The following is a 21913-nucleotide window of genomic DNA, read 5'->3' on the forward strand; positions in this document are numbered from 1 at the left end:
CAGATTATATATTCTCTTTTTTGCAATGAATTCTCTTTTGGCTTTCGAACAATCTTCATTCCACCAGATACACCCTTGGTGACGGCTGATTTCTCTATATGGTACAACAGTTTTGGCTATTTCTATCAATTTCTCTTGAAATATTTCAACTTTCCTAGATAATTCTACTTCTTCCTCTGTTAGTGATTTCACATCAAACTCGTCCAGTGCTTCTCTGAGTATAAACCAGTTAAAATTTTTAGTTTTAAATCCCTTTCTCTTATTACCTTTTGGAAGGACTTCTTCATTAATAGTGCACAATATGGGGTTGTGATCACTGGCCAGTTCACTTTCAGCATCACATTCTATGTTTAATTTGATATAGAGTCTAGGATTGCATAATAGCAAATCAATTGTTGTTGTCTCTCCTGTCTGGGGATTAACTCTAGTTGGCATCCCAACCGGTGTTGCTAAGCATGTTGGGCTATTTATTAAACAGTTTTCTAAACTTGTTCCAGAACTATTTACATTTCTACACTTGCACCAAGATTTACTATGTGCATTCATATCACCCAATATTATCAGGTCCTCTGCAACTGGTATCATTTTAATAATTTCATCTATCCTTTCTCCCAACAGTCCATTATTTCCAGATGGGTTATATACACATATAACATTCATTTTCTTTTCATTTTTTAAAAACAGTTTAGTTCCAACTACTTCCACTTCATTATCAATTGATTGCTGGCTTGCTAAGTCCAATTCTTCATAATGAATATGACTTCATATTCCAATCATAACTCCACCTTTTCTTCCTGTTATTCTGTCATTTCTTAAGATGTTGAAACCTTTGCATGGGTTCATGATGTGTGGTTTTAGCCAAGTTTCTTGAATACAAAAATATCAATGTCTTTCTGTCACAATATTGAAGCAATAATTCCCTTTTTTCTCTCATGATTGAAAATGCATTCCAGGATAATATTTTGAGCTGCATTAAGGACATGTTCTGTTTTCCAAGGTGCTACTTGTTTCACAAACCAATTTTACATCATTGCGGTCAAGTTTTCCAAACTTCATTTGCTCAACCAATTCACACAGTTTATCTACCTTTTCATTCAATGGCAAGTTTTCAATACTCAGTATTCCTGGGGTTATAAGCATCCCAATCACTAACTTCTTTGCCGTCATTTGTTGCAAGTCTGCTGCAGTGTTACTGATTATTCTTTTCTCAGGATTCAGGTTATTCTGGACTACATGAGCATAACTTCTAAATGTTGTCCTTGCTCTTTTAAATCCCATGCCATACTTTTCTGCCACTTCTAGCACTTGTTGGTTCTCCCTTCTTACTGGGCATACTGATGAAGTGGATGAATGGTTTTGTTTACAATTGGCGCAACTGTATCTGCTGGTACGCTCATCTACACTCTCCTGTTTCAGAGGGCAATCACGGCTTTGATGATTCTTGGCACATCTGAGGCAGATCTCCTTTGATTTACAGTCTTTCTGAAGATGCCCATATTTCTGGCATTTGTAGCACTGCATCACCTTCCTATGGTAGGGTAAGACATCTCTGTTTCTACCGCAGCACCACACACTTGCTGGGGTTATAATTGATTCAAAAACCACCATTACTGACAGGCTGTCTTCAAGCTTTTTTAGATCCCGGTTATACCTCTGCATTCTAATCACTTCTTTTACAGGCACAGCAGATTGGATACTTTCCTCAATTTGTACAATTGATAAATATAAAGGAATTCCTTTCTTCACACCTCTTGATACATGTTCTTTCCTTAAAACTGTTACTTCTATTTTATTCACAGTTTTGATTTCGAATGCTGATTTCATCCCGCTCTCATCTTTTAAATGCAAGTAAATAGTGTTCCCTTCACGATTTGTTTCAAACTCAAATCTGCCACTAATTTTTTCCTTGAAAAACATACAAAGTTCGTATTCATTTAAGAACTTGGCATTTATATCAACTGCTTTGATTACAACACTTCCATGTATCATTTCCTTTTCAGGTATTTCCAATAATGGGATCTGGAAATTTGAAATATTTCTCTTATCTTTTGTAAGTGACAGGCCTTTGGCCTTCTGGTCTGGTCTTTGGTGAACAAATTGTCTCTTTGGTGCTCCCCTTTCAATCTGAACACTTTCATTACTAATAGGTGAGGTCACTCTCCTTTTCAAGTTATTCTCTTTTCCTCTTGAGCATAGTCCTTCCACTACTCTTGGATTTACCATAGTCATATCATCAGATTCAAAGTTTGTGTCAGGTGGAGAATGGTCAATACCTTCTAACTCACATTCTTCCACTTCAAGTCCATTATATCTGTTACTCACTGTACAAGCATACTGTGCCTGGTTCAGCACTGGTGCTCGATTACTGTACACTTGCTGTCCATATAGTTGTGTCATAACTTGGCCTGATTCAAGTCCATCATTTGTGTTATTTACTGTATACATATACTGCTGTGATGGGTTGGAAGTTGGGGTATATACTTGTCCATAAACATTTGGTACGACTGCCAGAAACATGACTTTTTGCATACCACTAGGCATATGCCACTGCATTTGCATCATCTGTGGTCCTGGCGCCCCATTTACAGGCCCCTGCATGGGACTATGAACCACTGAATACTGTCCAACACTAGTAGGAGCTACTGTACCCCCAGCTGGGGGGCCAGTTTGACTGTTCATGATACCACTAGTCTCCAGTCCACAAAATCATTTATTCCAGAATTTTCTCAAACAGACTTCATGCACCACAAACAAGTTTTTAGTTAAAAACCTTTTTCACCGAAAAATCATTAAATAGAATTTAATGTAGTGTAGCTGAAGAGCAGGAATTTAAGGACACCAAATTATTTTATTTCTTCAACGTATCAAATTATTCTGTTCAGAGTTATCGCTTGTTCGGAAATTATGGTGTCCAATAGCTCAAAACCCGCAACACCCGAAAAAGGAGTCGATAAGTGTGCTGTCTCTGGTTGTGTTCTGAGTGAGTCCTCGCCAGCCATTCAGTGTGACGAATGTGATAAATGGCTCTGCGCAACATGTCTAGGAATGAGTACAGCCGAATACAACATTTTCTTTAAAATGAACGAAAGACTTGGAAGTATCCGAACAGGCCCATTATGCAAAACGGGTTCGAGTAATCCTGATGTTCTAAATATAGTGAAAAGCACTCTCGACTCCCATTGTAGTGAAATGCGTGACATGTTTGCTGGTTTCAGATCTCATATGCAGACTTCATTGGACACTGTGAGTGCTCAGGTGGAAATGATCGAGACGGCCATGCAATCGGAGGTCTCCATAGATGATGTGCAGAAACTTGTGGAAAATTCTATAACCATCCGTCTCGAAACAGACGTCCGTAAAATAGTGAGACAAGAGCAAGACAGAAACAGAAGACGACTTAATCTGATTGCCTATGGAATTCCTCTGAAAACAAACGATGGTCAATTCATCTCAACTTACTTAAAAGATGAATTCTCAATTAACGTCAGGGCTATTACTAACTTGAAACGTCTACCTAATAGTAAGAATACAAGTACCCTAGACAGACCCAACCCAATCCTTTTTTCTATAAATGACTACAAAATAAAACTGGAAATACTGAAGGCCTCGAGAGCGAGGAGGGGGAGTATCTCCTTCTTTGCTGATGCATCCAATGAAGACCGCCAGAGAAGGAAAGAGCCAGTTGAAGAGATAAAGAAGCGTACAGCAACCGGTGAACAAAACCTAGTCATCCGTGATGGCACCATCGTGTCAAAAAACGTGATCCTCTGGGGAAGAGGGAGTCCTTCCCCCCTCTCTCGATGGTTCACTAGACTTACCCATATCCCTTGTAAATAGTGTAAATAGTGGATCAAGCCGAGCCAGAAAGACTTCTATAAGTTCAACCTTTGTTTCCGCGGCTTCTGCTTCGAGCTCTGTCTCTCCATCAAGTGTTGCATCTGATCCGTCTGAAACCGACTACGTCACTGCTAGCTCGGGCGACGAAAATCCGTATCAGAGTTGCAAAATCGGAACTAGCAACAGCCCAGCTGGCCAAAGAAAACGGATGCAACTACGAATATTATACACAAACATTGTTTCTTTATTGCCAAAACTTTCAGAACTAAAAGTGTTACTTTATGAAAAAGATATAGATGTTTTCTGTGTGTGTGAGGTGCGTCCTAAGAACTCGTTGACCAAATTGGACGACGCACAAATTCAAATCCCTGGATACTAACTCCTGAGCAACCTAGATAGTAACCTGTGTCGAAAAGGAGTGACTATCTACACTAGGCTTGGAATTAAGGTAGATAAAATTGATTTTCCTATTTCTCAACCTACTATTGCTTTGGTAGAACATGTATTAGTTAGACTTCTGATTGGTTTCGAAACTGTGAATATTGGTGTGCTTTACCGTAGCCCATCAACTCCAAACCAACTAGCATCTTACCAAGTTGTTTCTCACCTAATACAGATGTTTTGCGATTTAAATTCATCACTTGTGCTTTATGGTGATTTTAATATGCCAGAAGTTCGTTGATTTGAAGGTATTGGGTACTCACGCCTTAATAACCCCTCCTACACAACCACCCAAACCCTTGCTGATAACTTCCTAACTCAGATAATAATAATGCAACCCACTAGATTTAGTTATTCACAACAACCATCATTACTAGACCTCCTTATTACAAATGATCCTGAGAGGATTACTTCCACTTGTTACCTTCCAGCTAGTGGTGCAAGTGATCACATCACAGACTACGACAAACAAAAAAGAATTGTCCACAGTCACTGACTTGCTCAGCCTATATTACTGAGAGATATCAAAAATCATTTGTTCCATATTTTACCCGTCAATTTAATAATATTGACGCGACTAATATTTAATGTTTGATTAATATGTGTGTTTGATTAATATAATGTTTGTTTAAATTTTCCTGTGAGTGTTTTTGTAGGTATAAATTATTTTTGTCATGACATGATAATGCTAGCTCCGGCTATTGTAGTGAATAAATATATTCTATTCTATTCTATGAAGAATCTGTTGCATTTGATTCAAAGAAAACCCCCCAAAAAATTCTGGCGTTATGTTACAGCCAACAACCCTTCCCGTCGACGCACCAACAGGCTAAAAAAATCAGATGGCTCTAGTACTACCGACCCAAAAGAAATTGCTGATTGCATGAATGCCAGCTTTTGCACAAACTTCACCTCTAAGCCACCTGGTATTACACTCCCAACCATATCCCCTGTAACAGTACATAACCCAATGCCTCCTGTAATAATTACTCAAGATCATGTATTTAAAATACTAAGAAGTTTAAACTCCAACAAAGCTGCTGGACCTGATAACCTCTACCCTCGGCTTTTGATAGAATTTGCTGCTCACATTTCCCTCCCCCTTGCCAGAATATTCAACATATCCCTGACCAAAAAGTCAGTACCAAATGACTAGAGAACAGCAAATATTATACCAATCTTTAAGAAAGGTGACAAGGATAACCCGGGAAATTATCGACCAGTAAGCCTAACCTCAGCCATTTGCAAGATCATGGAAGGTATCATTAATCATGCTCTAATAAAATATTTAGAAGAAACTATTACTCGACCAAGCCAAAGCTTTTGACAAAGTTGAACACTCATACCTGAAACTGAAGCTTAAAGCTTACCAGGTGCATGAGGATGTGATTTATTTGGTGGTTCCCACAGGCAACCATCCTTGGGCCAACGTTGTTCAGCATATATATTAACGACCGTACAACCTATTTATGCAACCTTTTACATTATATGCTGACGACTGTAAGCTCATCAGGCATTCTGAAACTGAAGAAGAAAGAGCCTGCATTCAGCTGGACCTTGACAGGCTATCCTCCTGGTCATCAACTCGGGCCCTACAATTCAATGCAACTAAATGCAAGGTACTGCACTTACGGCACAAAAACCCTCACCATCCCTACCATATAGGGTGTGATCAGTTGGAAGTAGTTGCCGAGGAGAAAGACTTAGGCGTCATTGTGGACAAGGATTTAAAATTCCACAGCCACACTCAGGCTCAGGTTGCAAAAGCTAATTGAGCTCTCGGACACATTAAGCACTCTTTTGTAACCAGAAAGTCATGTGTGGTTACAAAACATTATAAATCCCTTGTCCGTCCCCATCTTGAGTTTGGCTTGACTTTGGCCTTCCCCCAAAATAAAATGGACACAAGAGCCCTTGAAAGTGTCCAAAGGAGAGCAACCAAACTGGTCCGTGGCTTAAGTAATGCCCCTTACCAGGATCACCTAAGGTCTCTGAGACTTCCAACTCTCACGTATCAAAGACATTGAGGAGATGTGATCATGGCACACAAAATTTTCAAATCCTGTCACCTGAACCAGATCTTCACCCCCTCCCTGGCTAACAATTCCAAGTCAAACACCTATCCGAGTCAAAGATCCAAGCTGAGACTTCAAACTCCTTCAAGGCTGGAGTCGACAGGGACTGGGAGAGGGCTGAGTGGAGGCTGGACTGGGAAGCTAAGCCAACATAATTACATCACTCACCACCAGCGAGCCTACAGGAGGATTTACCACCTTATCTCGCTGGCAAATGCGATTTAAGGTAATTTAAAGTAATAAAATTTAGCTTGGAAGAAGGTTAACACATCATTTGAAGCCTTTTTTTATACTATTTCCAAATCAAATAATCGCTTCTGGTGCAAATTCTGTTTTGAGCTCTTAATGGGACCCAAACTTATTAACTGGTCTGAAGTTTTTCTAGGCTATGTTGTAAATTGAAAAATTAGTTTTGAACTAATTAGATATAAAATTAGCAGTTTACAATGCTGTAGTTTCCTTGCTTAGGGTTTTCAGCAAGGTTGATTTCAATGGTGTCCCTTTTGTTTTGCTGCAACACCTTTTTGCAGGGTTTCATGCTCTTTTTACAAATTCCTACATATTTTGTTGTCAAAATAAGCTAGCCTTTTATTGTAAGACTAATGAAAATAATATTTGCCATTTCTAAATCAACCATAAATAGTAATTTTTTTATACTTGATGGTTCTTTTAGAGACATTTTTTAAACTTATAGTTACTATGGGTTGTCTTAATCAAAAAACATCAAGTCTATGTCTGAGATACTATCTAAGATACTCTGTCTAAGATAACGTCAAGTCTAAGATAACGAAAAACCATCAGTCTAGGAAATTTCCCCCTTGAGGTTTTAATATTCTATGGCCCTTTATTTTTATATGAATAACTTATATTTGGAACCTTTTTTTATAATCATTGTCTTGAAAAGATGGTTGGATGGTATATTTATCTTGTAGCTAGCAGATTAAAAGCTTAAAACTACCCTCTAACTTAGGGAATGCACCTTCAAATACTTAAAATGAAGTTAAAGTAATTCTTAAAAACCATAGAAAACCTTTCTCAAATTCTGCAGGCTAGTCTATTTCGTTTTTCTATCTTCTATTGCTTGAATATTTTTCTTTCTTTTATTGCTTTAACAACGGCAGAGCTATCTGAAAAGACTCTTAATACTGATGCTATAAGCTTAGGTAGCATTTTAGCCTTGCATTAACAGCAAAAATTTTGAAAAAAAGAAAGTTGCAGGACACATTTCAAGGGTGAAATTTTTCTTAAGTTTGGATCATAGTCAAGATAGTCTTTTGGAATAACACAAAGGCTTTGCTTTATTCCTCATTCAACACCTTTTTGTAAATTTGTAGTTAACAACAAAGTTTGGCTGATGTGAAAGTGAATATATAGCCTTTGCCTTTTCTTGTGCTCTTCCATGAATCAATAATTGCTTTTAGGGGAAATATCGTTATAAGCCCGTAACTGGCTTAAAACAGGTCATAGTAACAAAGAGTACTAATGAATGTTTCTAAAAAAAAACTTTTTAGTGACAAAAAATTGCTGTTTCAACTGATTCAGGAATAATCATTGTTGTTAACACTAAAAACAGTAAACAGTAAAATTTTAACAGTAAATGTTTTACTTAACATTTTACTTTACAGTAAAATGTTATTTAAAAAACATATTTGCAGAAATTTTTGGAAAGAGCTAGAAACCCTTCAGAATTGTGTTTTGCTGTCTTGTTGTTTTTGGGGGGTTTCAGGCTGTTTTCACATTTCTGCAAATTTGTTTTTTAAATAACATTTAAAAACAAAGTTGATTGACTTCTTGCTATCCCAGAAAAGGTTTAGGCTAGGAAAATGAAACTTTCAGGGATGGGTCTACAGGCTAAATTATGTCCCAGGAATGTATTTTGAAGTACCTACCTCGACTCCTTCTCCCTCTAGCAGGCCCCAACATTTGATGACCTTCAAAAATATGTGTGTTATAAAAGTGTAATCTTGCAAAATAGATATTCTGCTTGAATAAAGTACAACAAAATTGTTTTCAGCTTCACAACTTTTCTCAATCCCAATTTATAAGGTTTTAAAGATATGCAAATACATTTGCTAAATTTTGAAATAAAACATTGATATTACCTTAAATTGCATTTGCCAGTGAGATAATGTGGTAGATCCTCCTGTAGTTCTTGCTGGTGGTGATGGCTTAGCTTCTCAGTCCAGCCTCCACTCAGTCTTTCCCAGTCCCTGTTGACTCCAGCCTTGAAGGAATAGAGAGTCTCAGCTTGGATGGTAGATTTGGATAGGCTATTCCAGAAAGGGACCACCCAAATGGAAAAGAAGCCACATAACAAAAGCTTTTGTTGCAGGGGGGGGGGTTCTTATAAAGTTAAGTTAATTGGATGTTCAAGTTGGACATTGGAGCAGGGTAGTTAAGGGGCATAGACTGAGAGGTTTCTATTGACAAATTTCTATAACCATGGAGACAGAATCATTATCATGATGTTCAGGTCTCCCAAGTTGGGCAGATTCCCTTGGGAACAATCCAATAGACAATAGGAACTGTACCTGATACCTTGACTCATAGACAAACACAATTATTGACAATAACTTTATTTTCTTACTTCATATACAACTTCAAATAAAATGACTTCAATATGAGTTACCAATATATTGTGTATCAAAGACAGAGCTTTACTGAATACTCTCCTGGCTTCCAGGTCTACCTTATATATCCAGAATCAACTCAGATTTCTAAATTGAGCACTGGGTAGACTGACCTCAGAAATTTTGCAATACAACTGTTCTTTTAATTATCCAACATATGGCCTAACCTCCTTGCAAAAGATTTATTACAATGAGGATTTTCACCTCTAGTTTGTTGACCAAACCAGTAACAGAAATCTGGTTTCTAATTGGCTTTAATCAAAAGTTACATTTTTGAATCCAATTTTGATAGTTTAAAAAGTATCATTTTTGCTTGCTGTAAAACTTGTGCCAAAAGTAAAAAGTATCATTTTTTGCTTGCTGTAAAACTTGTGCCAAAAGCAAAAAGTATCATTTTTTGCTTGCTGTAAAACTTGTGCCAAAAGCACAAATCCTATGAGATGATGAATTTACACTTTAAAATCTTTAGACGTATAAGAGATTCTTATTTTAACTTTCTAAAGTGAACAAATGTGGGATTTGGTTCTGAGTTCTGTAAGGGGGAGGGGGGTTGCTGGTCCATATGTAACATATCCCCTATCCTGCTGTAGATTGACGCCCTCATCAATCAGAACATTCCTTTTCCTTAAATTTTACCTTTCTTGAAACTTTTTATTGTCAAAATATTTTTATTTTAATTCTTTCACCTCTAAAAATGATTATTTAAAGAAAATGTATATATTCCTACACCTTGTATTGATCCTATACCTTACACTTGAATTACATTAATACATCACTTGACATGAATAAGGTTTACACATGAATACCTGATTCCAATTGTTTGTCTTTTATTTGAATTTTTTTTATTGTATTTAGTTTCCAATTGATTCCAGGTATTCTAACATTAAGGCATACAAATACATTAAAATTATATGATAAAGATTACACTGACACATTTACTTAATTTAAATTTCGCTATAATATTGGCACTTTCTTGTATTATTTGTCACTCATTGTTAGATTTAAATTTATTTTAATTTTGAATTTCACTTTAATATTGGCATTTTCTTGTATTGTTGATCACCTATGTTAGAATGTTAGTTTTATGCATAATCACAATTTTTCTAGTTTTGCCCATTTCACTAATTGAACTGATGTCTAAGGATAATGTCATTTTTCAGCCTTTCACCTCAAATCATATTTACTGCTTGAGACTTTAGCAATTGTTGAAGTTTATTTAAATTTTATGCTTTCTGACAAAATGGGAAGTGTGGGACCCAGGACACCTATCCCCTAGCAATTTAAGTACAATAGTACAGCTGGTACTATGGCTCTTCTGTTCCGTTCCTGCTCTCTTCTGCATTTGTATTGTTCTTAAAGCGTTTGTTGATTATTTTACAAGGTTAAGGTAATTCTTAAGACCTTACTTGGAAGTTGTTGCACAAGTTATAAAATTAGGATAAGTTGTTTTCCTCCAAATCTTCATCTGTGTTTGTGATGTTGCTAAAGTCGGGTTTCAAGTTGATGCAGGCTGTACGTTGTGATGTCTTTGGGAGCATGTGGTGGGAGTATCTTCTTGGTTGGATATTGTGCCTGCTCAGGTCTCTATGATTCAGTTAGAGGGATGAAGATGATTGCAGGACAGTAGCTGTAGCTTGTTTGAGCAGTCTTACTTTGGGCAATAATTGTTGGTTCAGTCAGATTTGTGATTTAAGCAATTTTTGGCGGTTGATAAAACATGATAGGTGTTTTTTAATTTTGACCATGTTGTACCGTCAGCCAATGTCAGAGTATGCCAATTCCTATAATAAAAATTTCCAGGCAGAATCATATGGTTATTAAACAAAATAGCAATAATGGTACATTTTAAAAGCATTGTTATAATATATTTGTGAGTCACTGTTACGGGGGGGGGGTTCTTATAAAGTTAAGTTAATTGGATGTTCAAATTGGACATGGGAGCAGGGTAGTTAAGGGGCATAGACTGAGAGGGTTCTATTGACAAATTTCTATAACCATGGAGACAGAATCATTATCGTGATGTTCAGGTCTCCTGAGTTGGGCAGATTCCCTTGGGAACGATCCAATAGACAATAGGAACTGTACCTGATACCTTGACTCATAGACAAACACAATTATTGACAATAACTTTATTTTCTTACTTCATATACAACTTCAGATAAAATGACTTCAATATGAGTTACCAATATATTGCACATCAAAGACAGAGCTTTACTGAATACTCTTCTGGCTTCCAGGTCTACCTTATATATCCAGAATCAACCCGGATTTCTAAATTGAGCACTGGGTAGACTGACCTCAGAAATGTTGCAATACAACTGTTCTTTTAATTATCCAACATATGGCCTAACCTCCTTGCAAAAGATTTATTACAACAAGGATTTTCACTTCTAGTTTGTTGACCAAACCAGTAATAGAAATCTGGTTTCTAATTGGCTTTAATCAAAAGTTACATTTTTGAATCCAATTTTGATAGTTTAAAAAGTATCCTTTTTGCTTGCTGTAAAACTTGTGCCGAAAGTAAAAAGTATAATTTTTTGCTTGCTGTAAAACTTGTGCCAAAAGTAAAAAGTGTCATTTTTTGCTTGCTGTAAAACTTGTGTCAAAAGCACAAATCCTATGATATGATGAATTTACACTTTAAAATCTTTAGATGTATAAGAGATTCTTATTTTAACTTTCTAAAGTGAACAAATGAGGGATTTGGTTCTGAGTTCTGTAAGGGGGAGGGGGGTTGCTGTTCCATATGTTACACTTTAGACTCAGACCTTGTAAATTGTTAGCCAATGAGGGGGGTGAAGATCTGGTTCAGGTGACTAGATTTGAAAATTTTGCATGCCATGATCACATCTCCTCTATATCTTTGATACATGAGTGTTGGAAGTCTCAGAGACCTTAGGCAATCCTGGTAAGGGGCATTATTTAAGCCATGGACCAGTTTGGTTGCTCTCCTTTGGACACTTTCAAGGGCTCTTGTTTCCATTTTATTTTGGGGAAAGGCCAAAGTCAAGCCAAACTCAAGGTGGGGACAGCAAGGGATTTATAAAGTTTTGTAACCACACATGACTTTCTGGTTACAAAAGAGTGCTTAATGTGTCCGAGAGCTCAATTAGCTTTTGCAACCTGAGCCTGAGTGTGGCTGTGAAATTTTAAATCTTTGTCTGCAATGATGCCTAAGTCTCTCTCCTTGGCAACTGCTTCCAACTGATCACACCCTATATGGTAGGGATGGTGGGGGTTATTGTGCCCTAAGTACAGTACCTTGCATTTAGTTGCATTGAATTGTAGGGCCCAAATTGATGACCAGGAGGATAGCCTGTCAAGGTCCAGCTGAATGCAGGCTCTTTCTTCTTCAATTTCAGCAGGCCGAATAAGCTTACAGTCATCAGCATATAATGTTTAAAGGTTGCATAGATAGGTTGTACAGTTGTTAGTATATATGCTGAACAACATTGGCCCAAGGATGGTTCCCTGTGGGACACCACTTATAACAGGGGAAGTGGAGGAGAAAACTGGATTGCCATTATCAGTGTAGATTATGACACATTGAGATCTACCAGTTAGGAATGCTCCAATTAATCACATCCTCATGCACCTGGTAAGCTTTAAGCTTCAGCATCAGGTATGAGTGTTCAACTTTGTCAAAGGCTTTGGCTTGGTCAAGTAAGATAATGTCAACCAGTTACCCATATCCAAATTTTTAGTTGCATGATCATATGACTGAATAAAGTTGGTATCAATTGACCTGCCCCTGCAAAATCCATGTTGTCTATTGCTAATAAGAGTGTTTTCTTGTAAATAGTTTATTAGAGCATGGTTAATGATACCTTCCATGATCTTGCAAATGGCTGAGGTTAGGCTTACTGGTTGATAATTTTCCAGGTTATCCTTGTCACCTTTCTTAAAAATTGGTATAATATTTGCTGTTCTCCAGTCATTTGGTACTTACTTTTTGGCCAGGGACATGTTAATATTCTGGCAAGGGGGAGGGAAATGTGAGCAGCAGCTTCTATCAAAAGCCAAGGGTGAAGGTTATCAGGTCCAGCAGCTTTGTTGGAGTTTAAACTTCTTAGTATTTTAAATACATCTTCTTGAGTAATGATTACAGGAGGCATTGGGTTATGTACTGTTACAGGAAGTATGGTTGGGGGTGTAATGCCAGGTGGCTTAGAGGTGAAGTTTGAGCAAAAGCTGACATTCATGCAATCAGCAATTTCTTTTGGGTCAATAGTACTGGAGCCATCTGATTTTTTTAGCCTGTTGGTGTATTGATGGGAAGGGTTGTTGGCTGTAACATAACGTCAGAGTTTTTGGGGTTTTTTCTTTGAGTCATTTGCAATAGATTCCTCATGGTCTTTGGATAACTTTTCTTGTCATGTTTCTCAGCTTGTTTTGGAGCATGGTGTATTTGTTGTGATGGTTGTCACACTTGCATTTTAGATATCTATTCCATGCTCTATTTTTCTTTCTGATAATTTTCTTAATATTCCTGGGAAGATATGGAAGAGTCTTTGGTTTATCTGACCAATAACCTTTGTATGCTTCCTACATGCACCTAGTAAAGTAGACTTAAAACGATTCCAACTAGATTCAACGTCTGTCTCATCTGATAATCCCTCATCCCAATTTATATTAGCTAGTTCTTCATGAATCAAAGTGTAATTGGTAAAAGTTCTCTTAAGTTTACCATAACGACTATGGTTAATGGCTCATCCATCATGGCATTACCATAATAATATGGCTCATAATTCTACTCAAATAACAGCAATTACATTTTCAGAACTAAGAGAAAGCAACTGCTGGGCTAACTGAAAATTAAGGTAAAATGCTATTTTGTCAAAATTTCAATAGGTATAAACCTGCCATGTAGGCGAATTTCAGGGCTCTAGAGGAAGAAGGAGTGGAGGTGGGGACTTTAAAATACCTTCCCAGGATATACTTTAGCCTGTAGACCCATCCCTGAAAGTTTCATTTTCCTAACCTAACCCCTTTCTGAGATAGCAAGAAGTGACTCAACTAGAATTGTACCCATTTTATTGTTAAGCCAAGGAAAATAATAATTACCAGTTCTCAATCAGCTGAAAATGACAATTTTTTCTCACTAGTCAGTTTTTTTAACATAGCCTATTTTTAAACTTTTGGTTACAATGGACTGTTTTACCTTTGGGGCCATATCAAGGGCTAAAAATAGAATTTGTTCCAGAAGTGATTATTGAACTATTAAAAAGAGTAAGAAAATGCTTCAAGTGATGAATTTGCTTTCAAGCTAGCTAAATTGAGTATAAACTGCAGATTTACCCCTTTTTTATGCATATATCTCATTAACTCCTCATTTATAATGAAATTAATACCAATTTTAATAACAAGCCAAATCAGTAAAGTTTGGCATATATCCTTAGGGAATAGGCCTATCTACCCCCAGTTTAGGGTCTATGGTATAATTATCATGATAAAAACGAGTAGGGTTATATTTAGAAACAATTTTGATTTGGAAATCATATGGTGCAACTCTTTTCTTATTATTCTCTTTAATTCAGAATAAGAATAGCCTACTGGTGTAAAATTAACATTAGTTCTAAGAGATATCCTTGTCAAGTTTCAAAAGCACTTTCACAATAGCATTAAATGGAGTCAGGTTAAGATAGGCCAGGCTATAAAATAAGAGTTTATTTGTTTATGATTTTTTTTTTTTTTTTTAGGAATAGAGTAAAACTAGGCCACATAATTACTAAAACTTCAATTATTTGGATAAAGCCCCTACTTCCCCTTTTTATAACACTGACTTTTAATGAACTTTAAACATTTATGTACTAGCCTAACATTGGCCCATTTGCAGAAATAGATCAGCATCTCAAAAGGCTTCTAGGAAGGTTTTTTAAACCAAATTCAGTAGCTCATATACTTCTTTTCAGCCAGTCCATTTTAGAAATTTAGAGGGGCCCTCACTGCTAGACTTGATTATCACTAGGAACCCTGGCCAAACTGCCTCAACATCTTACCTCCCTGCAGTTCATAGTAGAGACCACATCTGCATTTTCTGGAGTAGCACATATACTTATACTTTTCTTTTCTCAACTACTCTAAGCTATGGTAAAATCGCAGTTCAGTGGTTTTTGCTAATGTGAAAACATAAAGAACATGAAAAATAAAGCTATCAGGAATAAATCTTCAGCCCAAATTAGGGCCCACTAAGGTTTTTTGTAGATTCTAGCCTCTTCTCTTCTTTTGAGAATGTAATGATTATGTCAACACAAGGATGCATGGCAAATTCTTTTCAAACCAAGTGATCAAATTGTTGAACTCACCAAACCAGAATACAGTTATTTGCATCAGTGTTGACTCATTCAAAACATCAGTTGACAGGGAATAGTGCAACAAGCCATGCCAAGCAGCTTAGGATACTCACCTCTTAAGATAGCACACTATCTTCACTGGCTGGTAAATAGAAGATCATCAGCTAGCAAGTATGATTCAAGGTAATTGTGTCTTTCTGTAATTTATGTCTAACATTGAAAAATGAACATCTTTGGCTCAAGGGTTTGCTTCTCTTTGACTGTAGGCCTTAGTAAATTAGTTCCCTAGATTCGATAATATTTTGCATCAATTGTACTTCAAAGCAAGCTAAGGTCCAAAGGATCTGTTTGGCCATATTGTTGACAAACAAGGTTCAATGCGTTAGAAAACAAGATTTGGGTGTTACTGTGGCATGACCTATTGACATGCTAGTAAAATAGACATAATAAATAGGACACCCACAAATTAAATCCAATAGGTAAAATGTTTAATTATTGTTAATTGGGTTTGAGAAGGGTCCTAATCATACGCTTCATGAAAAGTTTTCCAGACCACTTCTTGTCAATTCTCCTCTTAAATGCCTCTGTGATGTTGGAGTAACAGTACCATGTAAAAGTGCATAAACTGGAACTCAAACAGTTCTTGTTGTTTACTGCTTTTCAACTAAAGCAGTCTTGTTAAACTTTGTCTTTTTGAAGAGGATTCTTGTTATTTCTTAGAGTGTCCTGGGGTACAATTCTTTTGAGAAAATATTTTGAAATTGTTGGCTTTGTTATATATTTCTTTGTCTACATCATTTCATTACATTTCCAACAAAACAGAAGAGTTGAGAGCTTTTATGCCTTGAGTTTGTCAGGATATGATTTTTGGTTAAGACAGCAAATGAATTTTGTTACTGTTCTCTACACCCCTTTATTATTATATTATAATAAGGACCAGCCAAAGCAGCTCCAAGTCAAAATGGGTCTTACCAATAAATTTTTTGAGAACTGTTGCTGATTGGCATGTAGCATTCCACTTTAGGAACCCACGATCTGAAGCTGCATTAGAAACCATCTGTGTAATATGCTCATGACATTTTGGTTTTCTCATTCCAAGTTTCTTTTTGATTTGAGCAGGGGGTAACAGAGACTTGAGAGGATATCAAATGCTTCTCCAGCATGCTGTATTTACTCATTACATTAATTTAGACACATTCAATGATGCAACACATAGATATATTAAAAGACGGAAGTCATTTCTGGGCCTAGGCTTTACTGACTTTTCTGCTCTGGTTAGTGATATTGCCAATAGAGTATAACACATTGAAAATTCACTACAATCAGTGTGCTCTGTTTCAACTGTTCAGAACCTAGTGGCTTTTACATTGTCTTCTCAATTGTCTCAACTTCCTGTTGCACAATTAACTGAAACTGATGTTTGTCAGATAGCATGCTTTGAGTGCCAGCGTTTCAAAAGATGTTTGAATATTGTTCCATATGGAATTCCAACCTAGATTGATGGTGCAGTTTTCCTGTATAATTGTCTGTTACACACTTACGGAGTTGAAATTGGTGCCCCCCCCCGCCAAATTAAAAAAAACTTTTAGATAACCATCAACCCTCCCGTCCTATCCTTTTCTCTGTGCTATCAACTGAATTTTGAAAGCAAATAATACAGAAATCCTTTGAGACAAAGGTTCAATCATATTCAATGGTGATAGTCCAGAGTAAGATTGAATAAAGCACTGAGCTCTAGCTGAGGAGTTGAAATGCAGAAAAGCTAATGGCAAGACAAATTTGATAATTTGTAAGGGTGCCATCATTAAACAAACTTACCAGTTGGAATGATCCCTCCAAGCCCCCCAATATCCCACTAATGTCTGTCCTCCTTCTACCTCTGTTGATTGTTTAAATGATTATGGATTTGCATCATCAAATTTTATCTCTCAACTGGCTAATAGTGATCATAATAATGTTTCCCTGTCTGATACTGACATTTCTCTTATTTCTTCTGCAACAACTTGCTCAACTACTGTTTTTTCTTTGTAATTTCATAGTGTTGTATCCAACAACTTTAACAGTCATTTGGTTCCTGCTTACTCTAGTCTGGCATCCTCTCATATTCCTATCTCACAAGGAATGAGGCTCCTTAGCCCCAATGTAGAAAGCCTCCCTAATAAGTTTTCTGAACTTTCATGTCATATGATATCAGAAGAAGTTGATGTTGCAGCAATTACAAAAGTTTCACCAAAAAATACCTTGTCAGTCTTATCTCCTGATGAAATCAAAATTAATGGTTATCAACTCTTTTCTAATCTTAATTCCCTACTTTGACACAGAGGAGTGTGCTTATATATAAGAGACGGACTAAAGGTTAGTCTAATTCAATTTATTTCTCTGTCTACTGATGGAATTGAGTGTGTGGAAAAAAAAATGCCCAATCGAACAATCTCAATTGTAGTGGGTGTTTTTTATAGAAGCCTCAGTGCTCCCTGTGTTTTGGACTCTGAATCTAGTTTGACTGCCATATTATCTCATGTGACATCCAGTTTTGCCATCTATGATCTTGTCCTTTTTGGGGACTTTAACCATCCTTTAATCCAATGGATTGATGGATCTGATTTTTGTAACAGAGATTATCCTTTTTTGTCTGCTCTCTCTGGTAATTCCCTCTGCCAAACAATCTCCCAAACAACTCCTTTCATGGAAGGTCAAGTCTCCAACATTCTTTATCTGGGTATTCTCAGTAACCCTGACCTTCTTATTAAGAATGTAATAACCACATCTGTTGGTAATAGTGACCACGTAATAATTATTTTGGATTTATATGTAAACTACAAACTACTCTCTGAAAAACTTGCCAATGTCAAATAGAAAAAGCTTATTACTGATGATCTTGATGAGAGTTTGTCAAATGTAATAATGGAAATTCTGCATGATGAAAAGTCTTGCACCAGAATTTTTGAGGCAAAACTGGCAAGAAGTTTACCTTTTTTAATTACTAAAGTAAGTAAGCTAATCAACATAAAACACCAAGCATGGAATCGCTATTGAAAAATAGGACCACAGAAAATTATCAAGTCTTCAAAACTTATCATAATCAAGCAGCCAACCAAATAAAGCAGTTAAAGAGAAGGTTCAAGGAAAAATTGGCTGAAGAAGTTAAGGATAACCCTAAATATTTCTGGCTTTATACCACTCAAAAATGTAGCAGCAGATGCACAGTCCCAGATGTCCTGCACAATAGTCAATCAGATGCTGATCCTGAGCTGAAAGTTGAAATTTTCAACCAATATTTCTCATCTGTTTTTTCCTCGAATGCCAGGACTGTTTATCCCACACCTCCTTTATATGATGTATATTATATGATATTATATGATGTATCACTCCTTTATATTATATGATGTATCACATAAGGTGAAACCAATTGTGATTACTGAAACATTGGTTCTAAAGGAACTTACATCTCTCATACTGAATAAATCTGCTGGTCATGATGGCATTCACCCACATATCCTGCATGAATATCATATAGTTTTGAGTCAACCTCTTTCCCTGCTGTTCAAGTTATCATTAAATCTTTCCAGACTGCCTCTAGATTAGAAAACTGCACATATCTTTCCTACATTTAAAAAAAGGTAGAAAGGACCTTGCTGAAAATTATTGACTCATTAGCACAACATCAACAGTTGTTAAGGCTCTTGAAAGAATAGTCAACTCTGCAGTTGTTAAACACCTTGAACCAAATAATGTTTTGCACAGTTCACAACATGGCTTTTGTTCAGGAAGATTTGTCGATACCAATCTCCTTGAATTGTAGGATTACATCACCAAGTTTCTTGATATTGGGGTGCCTGCTGACATGATTCTATTATACTTTTCTAAAGCTTTTGAAAAAGTGTGTTACAAGCGACTTGCAATTAAATTATGTGCAGTCAAGCTTGAAGAGAAATCCCTGCTCTGGAAATCCCTTGATTTTCTTTATTTGCAATCTCAATGTGTGCAGTTATTTGATGACTCTAGTAACCGTATTCTTTCTTTCTCTACCCAGGTTCGGAGTGGAGTTCCTCAGGGAAGTGTGTTGGGTCCTACACTATTTAATATCTTCATCAATGATACTCCTTCCATTATCAGCAGTAAATCAACTTTTTATGCAGACGACCTGAAGCTCTTTGGACCAGTTTTGCCCTGTGAAGACTGTGCCCTGCTACAAAATAATCTTCAACTGCTGGGTCAATGGGCTGAGGCCTGGCCTCTTGAATTCAATGCTCCAATCAAACAATCTCAATTGCCATATCAAAAGTGCCATATCATTCACTTTGGCAAACAGTTTCCTTGCTTCTCTTAAGACTCTTAAGATTTAAAATCAAGTAGAATTAAAATCAAGTAGTTGTTGGCATCAAGCCATGGCTAATTGTAGAAAAGTCAAGACAGATTTTCCAATTGAGTGAGAGGCAAATATGGAATAACCCCCTTATTAGGATTGTATAAAAATGATGTTGGTTCATTTGTTAATAGATAAGTCTATCTATCATCCGTCCATGTGTAATTCCTAGGGCAGAAGAACTAAGGTAGATAGTCATAGAACTAAGATAGTCATAGAACCTATAGTTTTCCAAGTGTTTGGTTAAATGGCATGAGTAAACGGTGGGAGTAAGTATTACTCTCTTGTTGTAATTTTCCTCTCCTCATTCTCTCCCCCGAGGTTACGCTTCAAAATGAAGCTGTAAATAACGAACAGGATCTTGGTGTCACTACTGGCAATGAACTACAAATCAGCATTCATGCTAAGAAGTCTGCTGCTGGGGCTAGTTCAACCATGGGACTGATTAAGCATAATATTTCCGCTCGTTCCCCTAAAGTCATCAGTCTTCTTTATAAGAGACTTGTGCGTCCTAAGCTTGAAGTTAGAATGTCTCTTGCCTCCCCTTATTTTCAAAAAGACATAAAAGTTCTTGTCAAACAGTTCATGGTAATGAACTGTAGTAAGGAGCGACCCGGCTCAATAGTAACCAAAACTTTAAAAAATTGAAGTTTGATATCAATAGCTACATCAAAAGAATTGAATTTTAATGCTGATTATAAATATATAAGTTTAATCAAGTTTAGTATTACCCATCAAAAGCTACGAACCTGAGAAAATTTGCCTTATTTTACAAAATAGGGGGAAACAACCCCTAAAAGTCAAAGAATTTTACCAAAAATCACGTCATCAGATTCAGCATATCAGAGAATCCTATTGTAGAAGTTTCAAGCTCCTATCTACAAAAATGTGGAATTTTGTATTTTTTGCCAGAAGGCAGATCACAGATGCATATTTATTTGTTTGTTTGTTCTTTTGTTGTTTTTTTCCAGGGGTGATCGTATCGACACAATGGTCCTAGAATCTTGCGAGAGGGCTCATTCTAACGGAAATGAAAAGTTCTAGTGCACTTTTTAAGTGACCGAAAACATTGGAGGGCACCTAGGACCCCTCCCACGCTAATTATTTTTCCAAAGTCACCAGATCAAAATTCGGAGATAGCCATTTATTCAGCGTAGTCAAAAAGCCTTACAACTATGTCTTTAGGGACGACTTACTCCCCCACAGTCCCCATGGGAGGGGCCACAAGTTACAATCTTTGACCAGTGCTTACATACAGTAATGGTTATTTGGAAGTGTACAGACATTTTAGGGGGATCTTTAAGTTAGGGGGGGGGGATGAGAAGAGGGGGATATGTTGCGGGGACTTTTCTTGGAGGAATTTGTCATGGAGGAAGAAAATTTTCATGAAGGGAATGCAGGATTTTTTAGCATTATTTACAAAAAAACTGAAAAAATAAATATGAAAAAGTTTTTTCAACTGAAAGCAAAGAGAAGCATTAAAACTAAAACGAACAGAAAATTACGCATATGATGGGCTCACCTCCTCCTAATACCTCGCTCTTTACGCTAAAGTATTTTTAGTAATTTCAACTATTTATTCTACGGCTTATGTGATTTAGGGGTCATTCTTAAGAAATTGGGACAAAATTTAAGCTTTAATGTAAAGAGCTAGGTACTGCGGAGGGGGTGAACCCCATCATATACGTAATAAAAACATGTGAATACAGAAGTTCGTTACGGAAGCTAATTTGTAAGTTACGTCTATCTTTTACTAATAAAAACATTCCCAAAAAAATTAAAAGTTCTAGTTGTCTTTTTAAGTAACCAAAAAGTCGGAGGGCAACTAGGCCTCCTCTCCCACTCCTTTTTTTCTCAAAATCACTCGATCAAAACTATGAGAAAGCCATTTAGCAAAAAAAAAAGTATGCAAATTTCGTTTTAATTATTCATCTGCTGAGAGCCAAAATCAAAACATGCATTGATTCAAAAACGTTCAGAAATTAAAATAAAAAAAACAAGTTTTTTTAACGGAAAGTAAGGAGCGACATTAAAACTTAAGACGAACAGAAATTACTTCGTATATGAAAGGGGATGCTTCCTTATCAACGCCCCGCTCTTTACGCTAAAGTTTTTTACTGTTTTAAAAAGTAGAGTTAAGAAAAAGAGTCAAACTTTAGTGTAAAGAGTGGGGCGTTGATGAGGAAGCCTCCCCTTTCATATACGACGTAATTTCTGTTCGTTTTGAGTTTTAATGTCGCTCCTTACTTTCCGTTAAAAAAACTTGTTTTT

General features: G+C 36.6%; 2 protein-coding genes across 6 annotated transcripts in view; one reads left to right on the top strand and one right to left on the bottom strand.

Moving 5' to 3' along the window:
- Positions 1-8577, bottom strand: part of LOC136040837 (uncharacterized) — a 47870-nt gene extending 39293 nt beyond the window's left edge. The window contains exon 1 of the mRNA XM_065725188.1: positions 8456-8577. The gene's annotated coding sequence lies outside the window, so the exon portion shown is untranslated. The remainder of the gene's footprint in view (positions 1-8455) is intronic.
- The window catches only part of LOC136040836 (uncharacterized), a 34331-nt gene continuing 18972 nt past the window's right edge, over positions 6555-21913 (top strand). Inside the window, exons 1-2 of one of the 5 annotated variants that reach the window (XM_065725178.1) lie at positions 7569-7585; positions 15214-15459. In XM_065725178.1, coding sequence (XP_065581250.1) covers positions 15365-15459 — 95 coding nt within the window. In that variant the 5' untranslated portion in view covers positions 7569-7585; positions 15214-15364. Of the gene's footprint in view, positions 6580-7491; positions 7586-12523; positions 13804-13939; positions 15460-21913 lie in introns of those variants that run through there. The other 4 variants (XM_065725181.1, XM_065725180.1, XM_065725182.1 and 1 more) reach the window with 4 other exon arrangements.

Source organism: Artemia franciscana, chromosome 21 (genome assembly GCF_032884065.1).
Source record: "Artemia franciscana chromosome 21, ASM3288406v1, whole genome shotgun sequence".
NCBI classification, from domain to species: domain Eukaryota; kingdom Metazoa; phylum Arthropoda; class Branchiopoda; order Anostraca; family Artemiidae; genus Artemia; species Artemia franciscana.